Source organism: Theobroma cacao, chromosome 4 (assembly GCF_053813885.1).
Source record: "Theobroma cacao isolate CCN51 chromosome 4, ASM5381388v1, whole genome shotgun sequence".
Lineage (NCBI taxonomy): Eukaryota > Viridiplantae > Streptophyta > Magnoliopsida > Malvales > Malvaceae > Theobroma > Theobroma cacao.
In genome coordinates this window covers 29199971-29218434 of record NC_142642.1, presented here as the reverse complement: position 1 = coordinate 29218434, position 18464 = coordinate 29199971, and the positions used below count along the sequence as shown (strand labels likewise).

Sequence of the window (18464 nt, the reverse complement as noted above, 5' to 3'; positions counted from 1 at the left end):
GGGGTGAAAATCATAGAAACGTCGTTGCACTTGAACTTGTTTTTAAAGTTTTTCTTCAAGTGGTACTCGCATAAATTGTGGTGCGTTTCTAGGTATGCATTTTAGATTGCTTTCTTAATGCTGAGATGCTGATAAAAAATGAACATAGTGTTTTCAGGACAACCAACCGCATCACGCAACTTGTTAAGAAACCACGTCCATGAGTCTTCGTCCTCAACATGGCCGATGCCAAATGCAACTGGATATACGCACTCGTTCTCATTTTTGCATACAGCGACAAACGAAACACCCTTGAACCTGCCTTTCAGATATGTCGCATCAATTGCAACCTTAGGACACATTACATCCCTAAACCCCCGAATACAAGCCCCATGTGCCCAAAAATAATATTTGAATCTTTCTGCCTCATCAGTAGCCACTATAGTGACTGTGCCAAGATTTTCTTGTTCCAACATATAAAAATACAAGGGTAGTAGTTGAAATGACTTCTCCAGGGGACCGAAAACAAGCCTCTTCGCATCCTCATTCACTTACCAGGCCTTACCATACAGGCATTCCAATCCCCACTGAATCTTCATCTCACCAATTATGTCCTTAGGTCTCAATGCTACTCCATTAGCTTGAAGCTTGTGTGACATAAGCTCACCAATTATCTTCGTACTCGTAGTTGCAAATCGCCTTTGCAAATAATTGACAGTACACGTGTGTACTTTGTGGAACGTCCGAACTTGCCAATATTCTCCTCCTTCAGGTAACTTCGTTGCACGCACACTGAACTTGCATGCCATGTCCTTACAACCAACCTCATAACAAGCTTTACATGACTTTTTTACTTTTATCCCAAATTACTCTTTTAGAGCCAACATGTTCAAAGCTCATTTCAACTCGACCTTCGAGAAAAATATTCTTCCTTTGTATAAGCGATCATCGGCATATGTCGACTCTTCAGTTGTAATTGTTTGGAAAGAAAACCTTTTTGCACTTAGAATTACCCACATACGAGATATTCCTGCATTTCCCCTTTCTTGATTACTGTCATGGAGCAATGTACCAAGAGAACGAATCCCGTTCTCATCAGCGATGGGATTATTGTATATGGGGTCATCACACTGAACATCTCCTACATCAACACCTTCAACAGGTTCTGTTTCACCTTTAACATTATTGCAAATTAGAATGTCACTATCATAAAACCAATCATCATCTGAACTCTCATCATGCCATTCATTAGGCCCATCATCTGAATTGTCATCAAATCTATCTTCACCGACAAGGAACGAATCCTCATTTCCCTTATCAGATGTAATATTATCCTCAACCGTTGTAGGGTCACCCTCCAATGTCGCAATGTTGTCCTCAAGTGTTGCATTCTCATTTGAAAATGCCATTACACCCTGTATAGTTTCACTCGATCGTTGTATTGTTGGACACAAGTAACTAATTGGTTCAATACACATCCTGATTAGAATTGTGCAACCAATTGTTCTGTGAATGTCGTGTGTCTACCAGGCTGCACAAACTCTTGTGCATACGTCAATTACCATTGTTGTGGGTTACGGACCGAATGCTGTAGTATATGTGAAGCATTGTATATCTCATTTTGATTGAGCTGATTACCATGTTGTTCAACTTCTTTATGTGACATAACATTTGTTTGGCATCCCTTAATATTGACATACACAGTCGGAACATTCCTCTGTTCTAGCAGAATTAAAGCAACATCTTCTATTCTAGTAGAATTAATGCAACATCCTCATCGTCCTTGATAATTGGCCGTGATAGCTCTCCGGGTGTACTGATCAATGCATGTAACTTAATCTCGTCAATTTTTGAGTTTACCCGAACAACATCTTCAACCAGCTTCATCAATCCCACAAACGACAAATCACTCCTAATCCCCCGCATTCATGACTCACCACCCTTGTAAATGTCATCCACCAACTTACCACTGTGTCTTATCACAAGTTGCACAATTTAAACCCCACTGAAATTTTGAAAACAACAATAATTTGTCTATCATTTAACACATTACATGACATGCCGTGTTCTAGAATTTGTCAATCATTTGCCATTGTTGTGGGTTACGGACCGAATGCTGTAGTATATGTGAAACATTGTATATCTCATTTTGATTGAGTTGATTACCATGTTGTTCAACTTCTTTATGTGACATAACATTTGTTTGGCATCCCTTAATATTGACATACACAGTCGAAACATTTCTCTGTTCTAGCAGAATTAAAGCAACATCCTCTATTCTAGCAGAATTAATGCAACATCCTCATCGTCCTTGATAATTGACCGTGATAGCTCTCCGGGTGTACTGATCAATGCATGTAACTTAATCTCGTCAATTTTTGAGTTTACCCGAACAACATCTTCAACCAGCTTCATCAATCCCACAAACGACAAATCACTCCTAATCCCCTGCATTCATGACTCACCACCCTTGTAAATGCCATCCACCAACTACCACTGTGTCTTATCACAAGTTGCACAATTTAAACCCCACTGAAATTTTGAAAACAACAATAATTTGTCAATCATTTAACACATTACATGACATGCCGTGTTCTAGAATTTGTCAATCATGTTGTAACACACCATGCATATAACGTAAAATGTTATAACACGCCATGCATATAACGTAAAATGTTATAGCACGCCAACTCTGACACGCCAATCACTATAATTATTGTGTCCTTACATGAACTGGCCTAAAATACCCATGGCATATAACACGTCAATTAGTGTAACTACTAACTCATTACACGAACTGTCCTAAAATAACCAATGTCGTAACATGCTAAAATAACACTAACACATGTTATAGATGCATGGCGTGTAACAACTCTGGGCAATGTTTCTAATCCATGTTTTAATTTACACCAAATGTTTCAGAAATTTAAGTGTTGCAGCAATAAACCCAATAACATACCTTGATGTCATCTTTGCTATAGGGTCTGTTAATCTACAATAATATGGCCAGATGTCGAGAGATAGACCACAGCCAAATGATGATAGTGCTCAATAGAGAGTTGACATAGCTCATATAGTTCAGAGAGCTGAGAGAGCTGATGACGATGGTGCTTAACAGAGACTTGACAAAGTTGAGACAGTTCAGAGTGTTGAGAGAGAAAGATGAGCGAGCTCAAACAGTTGAACATTTATTTATTTCTATTTTCTCTTTGGTGGGAGGGAGATATCGAGACCTTAATTTAAAACGATGTTTTTAAGGGCATTTTGGTCTGCTCATGCTTCTTTTTGGCTAGAAACAGATAACTTGATATGGGTGGTTATTTTTTAAATCACCTTATCAAAAGGTCCATTTATCACAATTTTTTCTTTTTTTAATCTCCTATTTTTAGATCTAAGAGAAAACGAAAAGTTTTTTTTTTTTAAAACAAGTAATCCCATCAAAAGATAAGAGAGATCGAGAGGAATTTTTGTTGATTTTAGCTAAATTTTCTAACACAGGTGAGCAACGGCCAGCTACGAAGGAGACGGTGACCCCTAGTCAAAATCTGGGATGGTAAGGGTGGCTAATTTTTTTAGTGAGAAGAGCAAAGAAGGAAAGAAGAAAAAAGAAAGATAAAGGAAGGTGGGCTGCCCAAAGGTGAAGCCTAGAAAGGAAAAGTATGGGATAGCCAAGAGGAAAGAGCTTAATGAAAAAGAAGAAAGTGAAAGAGGTCTAGCAGAAAACAAAAAAGGAAGTGGAAAAGGGTCCAAACTTGTGGAGGTCTAATAATTTGAAAAATAGTAGACTAAAAATGAGTTTATTGGGGCTTTTTTCTTTTTATTTTTAGTGCATTTCATTTTATAATGTTTCATTAAAATAGTTAGCATGAAATTAATGAATTAAATGTATTTATTTGAATTAAATCAATCATGGAATTTTTCACTTAAAATGTAAAGAGTCACAATTTCGAGTTAATTTTCCTAAATGAGAAATTTGATTAGAACTTCACCGAAATGATGAGAGAGTCTTAATTTTATGTTTCAATGTTCCTTAATTCAAGTAATTGTACTTTAAGTAAATAAATTTTTCTAAAATAAAAAATATGACTATTTAAAAGAAGATAAAACATGTAGAATTATTAAATTTAAATTAAATAATAATTTTTGAAAATAAAATGAATACTTAAAAATAACAACGAATAAATATTTTACTCATTATGCATCATCAACATTTATTTATGAATTGCATTCATTTTGGATGGATATTTTTACAAACGATTAAAACTCTGATGATTGGACTTCCTTAGGAAACTTGTAAAAATAAGTTTTCTTGAGGAACTCCTTAGATGAGAAAACCATTCTTTCAAACAGCAATTTACTTTGATAAACTAGATGACTTTCCTTTATTTCAGATGAGTCATTATTTATGCCATTTTTGATCAAGGTTAAAACCCTTGATTCAAATGAACAAAAAAAGAAACAAGGTAAAGGAAAAGTGTGCCACTAAAGAAGGTGAAGCCAAGAGTTGCTGCCACCAAACTTACAAGCCCAAAGAATTCCGATATCTCCAAGCCTCTCTTGAGTTTATACTTATACCCTGGTGTATAATTCCAACCATACTTGCATCTGCAACATCTCTCTAGTTTCTCCTTGATCTTAACCTGGTCTATCCCTTCTCTAAGGACACCCAGATTCGCATCGACATTGTTGCTTAATCTACCTGCCGTTACAGAAGCATAAAATCTAAGTAACGTGAAATGTAAATTACCTTAAAATCTCTGCTTTGGTATGAACAAGTCACTACCTTCATCTCCACGGCTTTCAGCTCTGACCTGCAATGCCTGAGGTCCAGTATAGTGCTTGAAAGATGGTCTTATTATGGCATAAGAAGGTAAAAAAGAAGCCATTTTGCTTCCCACTATACTCTTCATTTTCAATCATCTGCAACAAATTTGAACCAAGGTAACAGAGAAATTCACGAAGCAGAACGTTATACCAAAAGCATTATTGATTTAGGCTTTCAATTTCCATTTAAGTCGTGTTGACAAGAAGGTGAGCCTGCGTGGTTTGGCAGCTTGGCTAAAAGTAAAAGGATACCTTTATATGAGAAACAGATGACTGTCATGATAAGTAGTTTCTATATATAGTTAATTCATGACAAAATTTAAAAAAATGTATGATTAAATTGAATGGTAAATTAGAGATTGATCGTTATTTTAATTAATATACTTGCTTAAAGGGGGTCCAATCCTAGTATCAACATATTGATGAGAATTTTGTAATGACTTTGTTGGACCTAAAGAAGATTCAAGCTGTCAGGCACAAGTTCTCACCTATAGATTAGTTCTGGACAAAATATAATAAAAATTTGCACGAGTTAATGGTGAGAAATATGGGTGAATTAAGAAGAAAACATGTATATTTTGTTAATGAGATTTTTCACCCCACACCTTTTTTCTTTTTTAGATATTCTAAAATTATTCTTTCTTCTGTTGAACACTTGATACTTTTATTTTTTATATATATTTTTCATGATTTATTTTATTTTTTCCATTAGAAAACATGAAACATCACTTTTATCAGAAAGTTTAAAATTTTAATATAAAATATACCAAAGTTAAACTTTCTTCTCAAATCTTATTCAAGTCAACCCTCCCAAAAAATGTAAATTCGAATTAAATATTTATTATTGGAATTTGTACTATTTATAAATAATATTATTATTTCTGTCTCTCTTCTTCTGATGAGTCGAATTATTTAGCAATATTTCTTACTATATTATATACAAATCAGTTGGGCAAATCTGCCATAATTAAGTAATAACAAATGGCTCCATGGTAAAATTTGGAGCTACTTCCTTGGATTCATTGATAAAGCTGAACAGCTGCCGCTAGCCAGGGGTGGATTTAGTATTTGGAAAACAACAGGGGAATTTAGCCACTAGATTTTGAAGCAATATTAAAACGTATATGAAATTATAGAGGAATTTGGGTTTTAAACGTAGTATTTATAAACTCTATTGTAATATTGATGGGTATCCATAGCTTCATTGTAATTTGAATTCTGAATGCATGTTTTTTCCTAACTGATAGTCTGTATACGGCATTGGAATTCAAGAACTCCACAAGAAGTTTAATTTAACTGTCAAGCATCCATTCAATTACAATAAATAAGTAAATATTTATAATATATATGATAATTATATATATTTATGTATCTATTAATAAAAATTTTATTTTAAACAACTTTTGAAAAAAACCCAAATTGAATTTAAATTTTCTCTCTCAAATGCATTTCTTCTCAAATTAAAAAAAAAATATAGTACTAAGCTTTAATGACATTTGCATTGCCCAAGTGAGAATTAATACAGCATTAACGATGTTTTTTTATCCAAATTCAGTCAAGCTCGAAGAAGATGGAACTTAGAAGTAACGTAGAGCCCAGCTTGACTTCAAATTATGCACAACTAAATAGTTAATAAAAATTATATTTTCATATTATATAATCTAATATATATATACGAGTAAAATTTTAATTAAAGAATTGACCAAATGTACTTTATATGTGTACACATGTACACATTCCATATGTGATAGGTAATCTTTATATTCTTAATTTTTATGGCATCCGAACAGTTGAAAACTCAATCATTTGATTAGAGAAGTTGTCATTAATTTTTTTTAGTTGAAAACTCAATCATTTGATTAGAGAAGTTGTCATTAATTTTTTTTATTTAGATGTGATTAATAGTCTAATTAAATTTATCTTTTCTAATGAGATCCTATACTTAATTTAGGTATATTAAAAAAGATAGATTCTGATCTATAAAACAGATTTAGATTTGAATATATGATTAATATGATTATGTGTGAGGAAAGTATTAGCATATATATATATATTAAAATTTTGATTTAGGAGCTGACCCAATGTACTTCACATGTGTACACATGTAGACACTCCATATGTGATAAGCAATCTCCTTATTCCTAATTTTCATGGTATAAAAGCGGCCATAACTTTTGAGCTTGAAAACCCAACTATTTGACATGAAGAGTCGCATTGTTTAGGGGTGATTGGTCGTCTAATTGAATCAATCTTTAATGAGATCTTATTCTTGATTTAAGTTCATTAAAAAGGATAGGATTTCGATCTATAAAACAAATTTAGGTTTGGAAATATGAATATGTGTGAGGAAGGTATTAGCACCTCATAACTTCCATTCAAAAAATGGTACCAACTAATCATGTATTCTCTTAACTTTAATCTTGATAAATAAGCTTTCATTTGATGTTTAATTTTATGTTACTCAATTATTTTTTATTTTTGTTTTATTATTATTTTTATATTAAAAACTTTTCTTAAATTTTTTTACCACTCAAGCGAAAACTAAGAATTTTAATTATTAATTTTTTTGTTGGAAACTTGTTTTGAGTTTTTCCAATACTTTGATGAAAATTAAGAAATTCCATTGTTGTTGTTGTTGTTATTTTTTAAAAAAACTTTTCTTAGGTTTTTCCACCACTTTGGTGATAACCAAGAGTTTTTATTATTTATTAGAAACTTCTCTTGAGTTTTTCCACCAATTTGGCGAAAATTAAAATTTTTTTATTGTTATTTTTTTGGAAACTTTTCTTGAGTGTTCCCACCACTTTGGAGAAAACTAAGAATTATTATTATTATTATATAAAATCCTTTTACATTGAAATTTTCTTTTCTTGTTTTGAATATTCCAACACTTTTGATAGAATTCAAAAAAAAAATCTCTTACTTAGGAATTTCTAGGAAATTATCACTTACAACTTTTCTTAAAATTCCATCATCAGGGATTTTTGTTTATTTCTATTTTTTTATTTTTTATTTTTCTTTCTTTATTTTTTTATTATTTTATATTATTTTTTAAAAAAATGCAAATACTTTATAATAGAAGAAAAAAACATCAAATCATCAAGAATCAAATCTTAAAAAAAAACCAAAGAAGAAGAAAAAAACATCAAATCATCAAGAATCAAATCTTAAAAAAAAACCAAAGAAGAAGAAAAAAAGAAATAGAAAGAGAAACCAAGTTAGCGTAAGCAAATTACATTCTTTCACTTAGTTTTTAAGTTATTTTTGAGCTTCAAATTCTTGTGCTTTCATTCTTATTCTTTATATACATCTTTGTACCAATCATACTTTTCCAACATTTTACTTACTTAGTAAAACTCACCGTTTAGAGGTATCTTTGCTTTTTCTTGTAAAAAAGAGGGGAAAAAAGTTCTAAACTTAACCTTTAAAAGGCAGTATGTAAAGTTGTGCCAAATATCCTTGTAAAGGCAAGGTTGTGCTTGATGTTGAATAACATAGAAGTTCTAATTTAGCTTTAAAAAGTTAGGGAGATTATGTCATGTCCTTAAAAAGGCAAGGTTGTACTTGAACCTTTCAAAAGCATTATGTTGATTTATTCAATAATGGATTTAAACACTTTAACTAGTTAAGGGAGAGAATGTAAGCACCTAAAGAGAGGGCTTAACCTTTATAATAAATCGTTTGTGCAATTTTTCTTTTTACTCTTCACTATTTGCACTCGTACATTTTACTTTTTAGAGTTAGGAAATCTTGTTTTTAATTTGCTTTTTCACTGATTTCTTTATGAAGTTACTTTTGGCATGTTTTAAAGTAAAAACAAATTTGAGAAATTTGTCCTCAAGTTTACTTTCATTGAAAATTTGATTTTGTTAAAAAGAATTTTTAGAACTTCAATGCAATCCCTCTCTTAAATATTTTCGCATTATTATTGAGCTAATATATTTAATAATTTATTATTTTTATATTTTAATAATTATTTAAAAATGAGACTTCTAATAAAAATACTTTTTTGAGCTAACCTCCAACACTTTTGGCAAGTTTTCATAATTATTGTCATTTTGAAAAATTTAAGAAATTTACCACTATCCTTAAAATTCTATTTTTTAAAACTTTTATTCTAAATAATTATAATTTTTTATTTAACTAAATTTTTTTATCTTTCATTTCCTAATTTACATTTTTTGAAATAATTCCATGGGTTTAAATAGCCACATAAAAAATAAAGAAAGAAATGAAGAAATGATTAAAAATTTATTTTTATATATTTTTGTTATTCATAGCTTTTTGCATAATCTTTTTAAGTTTAGATATGTGCACAAAAGAAAGAAAATAAATAAATAAATAAAATAATTATAAATGGAAATAGAAACAAAGAAAAAATATTAAAAAAATCAAATTAAATAACCCAAAAAAATGGGTCAAAGGCATACTCAGATGGGTTTAAACCCAAATCAAATGGGACCCAAATCTGTTGGGCTTGGTTTGGACCGTTCCCTTCTTTTGTCACATTGTTTCTCCCTCACCCCAAACTCCTTCAGACCTTCACCCCAAGCATGTTTGGTAGCTATTCCCCCCTTATTCTCCTTCCACTTTTTTATTCTTTGGTTTGAAAAAATCTTGGTTTAACCAAATCCAACTCTCTCGTGATATTGGCTATTCCATGAGGGAATAGCCTTTAAAATTTATAAAACTAAAATGCCCCTACCTATCTTTTGAAAATTACAAAATTAGACTTTTAAATCTTTTCTTTTCTTCTCATATTTCCCCTTTTCTTTCTCTCTCTTTCCATTCTTGCCTCTTTCCTTCTCTCTCTAAGTTCCACATTTTTATTTTCTCTAAACTCTATCTAGTTTTATTATACAATTTTAATATTTTAATTATAATAATGTTTAAATTATAAATAAAAATATAATATTTTAAAATATTAATATTTAAATGATAAATTTATCATAATAATGTTTAAATTACAAATAAAATATTAACATCTAAAAATAAAATAAAATAATCATATTAATATTTAAATAAATTATACATAATAATTTTTTAAAAATAAAAATTTAAGATAAATAATCATATTAAAATTTTGTTAATATTTTTATAAATTATAAAAAATATATTTTAAATGAAAAAAATGTTATAATTTATTATTTATTCATTGATTTTTCCAAACCTATTCTTACCAACCAAGTAATAAAATGAGTCCTAATAGTAGACCTGGCTATTTTAATCACAACATGTTAACACGACATGGGAAGATACGAGGTTAAGCAGGTTTGGATTTTAACCTTAACGTATTTCGTATATAATCATGTTTGATACGTTTAAGATATGAAAATTTTTGTATCTTAATGTGTCATATACAAGTAACACGTTTAAATACTTTTAAATACGTTTAATTAATTGTGTTAATCGTGTTTAAACGTATAAACATGTTTAATCGTGTTATTATGTTTAAATGTAGATACATGACACATTTATCAACTTTTTAAAAATTAATAATCAAAAACTGTTTTAACCTTATTTAAATAATTTTAAATAATTATGTTAATAAGATTTTTAAATTTTATAAAGATAATAATGTAATTATGTCATACCCAAATCCTAATTTTAAATTTGTTTTGTTATATTTGATGTATTATTTTGTTTTGCTATAATTGTTTTTATAATTATTGATTTTAAATTTAAATAATAAAATTATATTTAATTGTAAATATTTTTATTTAATCATGTTAAACGTGTTAATCGTATTATTAATCATATTGTGTCATATTTTGACGCGTTTAACAAACGTGTTAAACGTGTAGAGTTGTATTACACGGTTATTAAACTTATACGTGTATGTGTACATGTTTCAGATTTAAGACAAATAATATTCGTGTCGTGTTTGTATTTAACCTTAACGTGTTTCGTGTCTAATCATGTTTGACACATTTATGACACGAAAGCACGAATTGCTAGATCTACATAATAGCAATTATCACCTTGTTTCATTCCATAAACCAACCATTCCTGCTTTATTTTTTTTTTCATCAAATAATTATTCTATTATATTCTGAATTAAATACGTAATAAAAACTAAACAATAAAAGCAACTTCTTCTCATTTTTTGTAAGGATGTCAATGGGTCGGGTACCTTATAATTTTGAGATACCGAACCCTAACCCTATAAAAAATCAACTACCCTAACCCTATTAATTATCCGAATAATTTTAAAAGTTATTACCCTAACCCTAACCCTATTACATTTTCACTATCTTGTAATTACCCTAACTCGTTTAAAAACCAGATTAGATTAAAAAATTATTAAATTTTTGTTATGGGTATCCAATTACTCGAACTCGTATACATATATAATAATATTTCTTTACGTATTTCATAAAATTAACTACTAATTAAATTAATAAAAATAAAAATATAATTATATTCTTTTATAATATGATATGATATTCATATTATTTAAACATAGTTAGTAATCTAATAATTTTTTATTTATATTTATTCATATAATTACATTAGTTATTTAACTAACTATATTTTAAATATATTATTTTGTCAATATACAACAAAGGAAATTGCTTGTCCAGATAGTGGAGACAGTGAGTGCTTTCTTGCATGGATTGGGTTAGAGTTATGATGCAGCAATTTTATTCAACTATTATAAACGGGTATCCAAAGTGCGATACTCGAACTCAATCTGAATTCGATTCGGGTAGTAAAATCACTACCCGAACCCGTTTCCAATCCGTTTATTGGGTATCCTAAATCAGTATAACCAAGTCGGATACCAACGGGTACCCTAATAAGGTATCCATTGACATCTCTAATTTTTTTATCCCTCTTTTTCTCTCTACCTCCTTTTTTTAGTCTCTTCCTTCCGACCATATTCCAAAAGTACCATTTTTTTAAATATTTTTTAACAAAATATCCCGAATAAAATGAAACGTCGACAAAAGTTGAAAGCCACTACCTCTATTTGTTAGGATAGTGTTGAATTGTGATTTAATTAGGATTGTTTAATTCTAATTAAATTAGTATACCTTATAAAATAGTCTTTAAATCTAGTTAGACTAGAATAACAATTCCTAATTATATTAGGATAAGATTCCTAATTATATTAGGATAAGGTTATTGTATTTGACACTATAAAAGGACCCTATGGGTTAAAGAATAATGATCACCTAAATTTAGAGAGAGTGATTTAGGTGTACGTGGGATAAGGGTTATGAGTTTGAGACTGTTCTTGTAATCTCTTGATTTTTCTCTTAGTGGATTTTTCTCTGTTGCTGTGCTCGTGGACGTAGGTCATCAAAAGACCGAACCACGTAAATTCTTGTGTTCTTGTGGGTGTGCTTGATTTCTTTCTTTCTTTATTCTATTGATTGGGTTAGATCTTGGGCAATTCTTTAGAGATAATTCCGCAATTTCCCAACAAACTGGTATCAGAGCTTCAAGGTCTTGAGTCAATCTGAATCTCGGTATGGCAACTTCGTCTACCAAGTATGAGATTGAAAAGTTTAATGGAAGAAACGATTTCAACCTGTGGCGTGTTAAGATGCGTGCATTGCTAGTGCAACAAGGACTGTTGAAGGCACTAAAGGGGAAAAGAGCATCTTCCCTCGAATTTATCTGATGGTGATAAAGATGACCTTATGGAAAAAGTACATAGTGCTATTCTTCTTGCTTTGTTTGATGAGGTGCTAAGAGAAGTCACGGATGAAGAATCTGCTGCTGTTGTGTGGTTTAAACTCGAAAGTATTTATATGACCAAGTCCTTGATGAATCGGCTTTATATGAAGCAACGATTGTATACTCTCAAGATGAGTGAAGGTACGTCCGTTAATACCCACATGGATGAATTTAATAGAGTTATTCTTGATTTAAAGAATATCGATGTTAAAATTGAGGATAAAGACTTAGCCCTAATTCTTTTATGTTCTTTGCCTCCATCGTATGAAAACTTCGTGGATATTATACTATACGGCCGAGACACTCTCACTTTCGAGGATGTAAGGGCATCTTTAAATTCCAAGAAATTAAATAAGAAAGTTGGTGGTATTCGGAATGAAAATCAAGCAGAAGGTTTGGTTGTAAATAGAGGTAGAGGTAAAGAGAAAGGCTTAGACAGAAAAGGTAAATCTAGATCCAAATCTAGATCAAGAGGAAAGACTTGTTGGAACTATGGTAAAAAAGGTCACTTTCGTCAAGACTGTACTAAATTCAAGGGTGATGAAAAGATCAATAAGTCTGAAAATACTGCAAACGTAGTTGAAGATGATTTTGATACTTTTAAGGAAGCTGATAGTGTTCTTGCAGTTACTAATGGTAACCTCAAGGACACATGGATCTTAAATTCGGCCTGTTGCTTCCACATATGTCCTAGGCGTGATTGGTTTATAACTTATCAATCTGTTGATATGGGCACTGTATAATTAGGAGATGATTTCTCTCTTTCAGTTGTTGGGATTGACACAATTCGAATCAAGATGTTTAATGGTATAGTAAGGGCACTTGAGGTGAAACATGTACCTAAAATGAAAAAGAATTTGATATCCTTGAGTTTGTTAGATAAGAAGGGTTGCAAATATAGTGGCCAAGATGGTGTCTTGAAGGTATCTAAAGGAGCTTTAACTATCATGAAAGGTAAGTTATCCGGTGGCCTTTATCGTCTAGTGGGAAGTACGATTATTGGAACTGCTTCTGTAGTCTCATCCCATGATTCTGATGATGATGTTACACGTTTATGGCATATGAGATTAGGTCATATGAGTGAGAAAGGAATGACAGAATTGAGTAAGCGTGGTTTACTATGTGGTCAAAAGACTGGGAAGATAGATTTCTGTGAACATTGCATCTATGGCAAACAACACCGAGTGAAATTTAGCATTGCTACACATCGAACCAAGAGTACAGTAGACTACATCCACTCAGATTTATGGGGTCCTTCTCCTGTGGCATCAAAAGGTGGATCATTATACATGTTAACATTTATTGATGATTTTTCAAGAAAAGTATGGACGTATTTTCTGAAGGCTAAAAGTGAAGTGTTTACCACCTTTTTGCAATGGAAGGCATTGATCGAGAAGCAGACAGGGAAAAGGATCAAGTGCTTTCAAACAGATAACGGTTTGGAATTTTGCAAAGGTGAGTTTGATCTATTCTGCAAGAATGGGGGAATCATTAGACATCGCACTGTCATCAAAATACCACAACAAAACGGTATTGCAGAACGGATGAATAGAACACTTATTGAAAGAGCAAGATGCATGCTTTCTAATGCTGGTTTATCTAAAGTATTCTAGACAAAAGCTATCAACATGGCTTGCTACTTGGTAAATCGGTCTCCATCAACTGCAATTGAATTAAAGACTCCCGAGGAAGTTTGGTCAGGTAAACCCGCTGATTACTCTATATTGAGAGTATTTGGTTGTCCTGCTTATGCTCATGTAAATGATGGTAAGCTTGAGCCGAGCGCAAAGAAGTGCATATTCCTAGCCTATGCATCTAGGGTAAAAGGTTATCGACTGTGGTGTACTAATCCGAAATCCCCCAAGTTTATGTTAAGTCGGGATGTTACCTTTGACGAGTCTGCATTACTTCATGGGATAAAGTCTAGAATTGCAATCTCATCAGACCAAGAAGTGGACAAGCATGTGGAGCTTGAAATCAATGCTCCTAGGACAGTGCAAGATGATAGTGAAATCCAAAATGAATCACAAGAGGAACAAGAATCAGTATCTCATATACAACAACGAAGCATTACTACAGACAGATCTAGAAGGATTTCAAAAGCTCCTCAGAAGTTTGATGATTTTGTTACTTGTGTGGAGCGTGATTTTGATTCTTATGTTTTATCTGTAGCGGAAGAAGTAGAGACTAATGAGCCTTAGTCTTATCGTGAGGTAATTACTTGTATCGAGTCTTCTCAATGGCTAACTGCTATGAATGAGGAGATTGAGTCTTTACACCGAAATCAAACATGGGAGCTTGTGAAACCACCTAAAGGCCAAAAAGTTGTGGGATGCAAATGGGTCTTCAAGAAAAAGGAAGGGATCCTAAGGGTTGAAAATGCTAGATTTAAAGCACGACTTGTGGCAAAAGGGTATGCACAAAGAGAGGGAATTGACTATAATGAAGTATTCTCTCTTGTCGTGAGGCATAGTTCAATTCGTGTGTTGCTTACTATAGTGGCATATTTTAACTTTGAGTTGGAGCAACTTGATGTCAAAACAGCGTTTTTACATGGTGAGCTTGAAGAGCGGATCTACATGCAACAACTTAAGGGATTCGTTGTTCCAGGTATGGAAGATTGTGTATGTTTAATTAAAAAGTCATTATATGGCTTAAAACAATCTCCTAGCCAATGGTATAAAAGGTTTGATATGTTCATGGAGGCACATGGGTACACTAGAAGTGTACATGATGGTTGTGTCTACTATAAAAGGCTTCCAGATGATTCATTTATCTATTTGTTGTTGTATGTGGATGACATGCTTATTACCGCCAAAAGTATGTCAGACATTGATGTTTTAAATGAGCAGCTTAGTGGTGAGTTTGAGATGAAAGACTTAGGTGATGCAAAGAAAATATTGGGTATGGAAATTGTCAGAGATAGACGAGCGTCGAGATTATGTTTGTCACAAAAAAAATACATTCAAAAGGTACTAGAACGTTTTGGAATGCAAGATGCTAAGTCTGTGACTACTCCATTGGGACTACACCTAAAACTTTCAACTGGTTTATCACCACAAACGGAGGATGAGAAGGAGTACATGACTTGTGTTCCTTATGCTAATGTAGTGGGTAGCATTATGTATGTTATGGTATGTACTAGGCCTGATATTTCACATGCTGTTGGTATGGTTAGTAGATTCATGGATAAACTAGGAAAAGGACATTGGCAAGCTGTGAAGTGGATTTTTCGATATTTAAAAGGCACTATAGATATTGGCTTAGTATATGAAGGAGGTGCAAACACTAGTTGTAATGTGATTGGCTTCTCCGATTCAGATTTTGCTAGTGATCTAGATAGTAGAAGATCTCAAACGGGGTATGTGTTCATTCTCTCAGGATCTGCAATCAGTTGGAAAGCAGTTCTTCAATCAACCGTTGCTTTGTCTACAATTGAAGCTGAATATATGGCTGTGACCGAGGCAGTGAAGGAGGCTTTGTGGCTTAAAGGCTTGGTTAGTGATCTTGGTTTTGAACAAGCACAAACATTTATGTTTTGTGATAGTCAAAGTGCTATACATTTGACTAAAAATCAGATGTTTCATGAGAGAACCAAACACATCCAAGTCAAGTGTAACTTCATTCGAGAGATTATTTCTAAAGGTGACATTGTAGTAAAGAAAATAGCTACAGATGAAAATCCGGCAGATATGCTAATTAAGTCAGTTTCTGGGATAAAGTTCAAGCATTGTTTGGACTTGATCGGTGTTCATAGTGCTTGAGGCCCTTTGGGGCATTGGCGGTGTCGACAGAGATTGGCTCGTAAGGTGGAGCTTGGTGAATTCAAGCGTAAGGTGGAGATTTGTTAGGATAGTCTTGAATTGTGATTTAATTAGGATTGTTTAATTCTAATTAAATTAGTATACCTTATAAAATAGTCTTTAAATCTAGTTAGACTAGAATAACAATTCCTAATTCTATTAGGATAAGATTCCTAATTATATTAGGATAAGGTTATTGTATTTGGCACTATAAAAGGACCCTATGGGTTAAAGAATAATGATCACCTAAAATTAGAGAGAGTGATTTAGGTGTACGTGGGATAAGGGTTATGAGTTTGAGACTGTTCTTGTAATCTCTTGATTTTTCTCTTAGTGGATTTTTCTCTGTTGCTGTGCCCGTGGACATAGGTCATCAAAAGACCGAACCACGTAAATTCTTGTGTTCTTGTGGGTGTGCTTGATTTCTTTCTTTCTTTCTTTCTTCTATTGATTAAGTTAGATCTTGAGCAATTCTTTAGAGACAATTCCGCAATTTCCCAACACTATTGATTGTTGATATAAATTTCAATCAAACTTAGTATATATAGTATAGATATTGAAATATATCTAGGGATTATTTATTTTTAAATAAACCTGGACCCATACGAAAATAAAGAAAGACCCTACAAGAAGGAGATCTTGAAGGTATCTGATTCGGATCTTCTTTTTCTTCGACTAAAGAAAATTGATTTAAAAAATTGAAAATTCGATTAAACAATCAATATTAAATTTTAAATGTTAAAAAATAAATTAATCCAAATTTTCTATTAAAGTAAAAAATCATTAAAGGTTAATAGTATCCACTACGTGGACATCTAGTTATGCTAGCTAACAAAACATGAAAGTTGAAAGAAAACAAGAAATTGGAAGTGTCCATAATTACGCCAACGAAGAAAAGTTGAAAACCACGTAAAAAATTGGCAAAGCCTTAATTTTTATAAAGGCACTAACTTAAAATTACAAGGCAAGAGCAGGGAATATTACATTAAGGAAAAAATAGAGTTGGTTTCATGTAAAAGAATTAATCATACGGTATTTAACATTACAAACAGGTATACATGCATATATCAGAGATTGTATTCATTGAAGAAGCAATAAATTAATAGTCATACGGTATTTAAAATAAAAAACGCATAGTTATATACATACATATTTTGATAGAAAATGGAAATGCAAAGAAATTAAAATACAGTAAAAGAACGCAATAAAGGAATATATGAATACCAAATCAGTATCCAATCTTAATTTATTTTTGATTGAATGAATTTTTAATTTTTGAAAAAGGGATAGATTTTAGAAGAAAAATAAAAAAAAATAAACTAATTTTGTGGGACATGAATTGTACTTTTGTTAATAAATTGAAGCGAAACATATCCACGGCCAACCCAAATTTCTCTTTAGAAAAGAAGCCCAACCTAACGTAACAGGCTTTTGCCTCAATTGGGGTAGGTGGGGGGTGAACTTTAATAGAATAGGCGCCCATCTTGCTCTCCTTATTCAAGATCCTAAGTCAAGATATCACAACTTCGATCTTATATCAGTAATTCTTGGGTAACAAAGAAAGAAAGAAAGAAAGAAAGAAAATATTTTGGTACGTGCAATATTTGATTTTAATAATAGTGTATGTATTTTCTTTTTAATAAGATAAGTTTAAATGTTTTATTTTTTTATATCAAAAAATATTTATAAAATTTAAACAAATAAGATTTATGAATCCCCATTGCATTGATATACGCATGGAAAATAAAATATTATAAAATTAATTAAAACCGCATGCCATCAATTAAAAAGGGTGAATGCACTTGTTTCTGCAATTTTTAATTATTGTTACTAAAACATCCAATCACCTCTCATCTACTAGCATTTAAACCCCAAAATGCATAGAGTCATGAACCTAATTAACTTTTTTTTTAGAGCATGAACCTAATTGAGAAAAAAAAAATGGATATCCTTAATTTCGTGTGATTCTTCATTTTTTGCTTATTTGGTTTACACATATATTAGTAATTTAATTTTATTATTATCCCCTGTAAAAGAAACAAAAGAAAATGGGAAGGGCTTTTTGGGAAATAAAGGTATTTATTTCATTTTCAGCGTTGGCGATTTTCTTTGCTTTTATTTGATTTTAAATTTAAAGTCGACAAATCAAAAGGAGATCCACGTCGAAACACT

The 18464-nt window shown here is 31.6% G+C and overlaps 1 protein-coding gene and 1 long non-coding RNA gene across 2 annotated transcripts; both read right to left on the bottom strand.

Annotated features, from left to right (window-relative positions):
* Nucleotides 1-4403: 4403 nt before the first annotated feature.
* Nucleotides 4404-4865, bottom strand: LOC18601952 (uncharacterized). The gene is made up of 2 exons (XM_018119262.2): nucleotides 4763-4865; nucleotides 4404-4678 (listed from the first exon to the last, which is right to left on the bottom strand). The coding sequence occupies exons 1-2, from the start codon at nucleotides 4863-4865 to the stop codon at nucleotides 4404-4406; spliced, it is 378 nt and encodes a 125-aa protein (XP_017974751.2).
* Nucleotides 4866-13636: 8771 nt separating this feature from the next.
* On the bottom strand, nucleotides 13637-13907 carry LOC148763240 (uncharacterized). Its single transcript, XR_016026003.1, has 2 exons — nucleotides 13856-13907; nucleotides 13637-13749 (listed from the first exon to the last, which is right to left on the bottom strand). It is a non-coding gene; the product is annotated as an uncharacterized LOC148763240 (long non-coding RNA).
* Between the last annotated feature and the right edge of the window lie 4557 nt (nucleotides 13908-18464).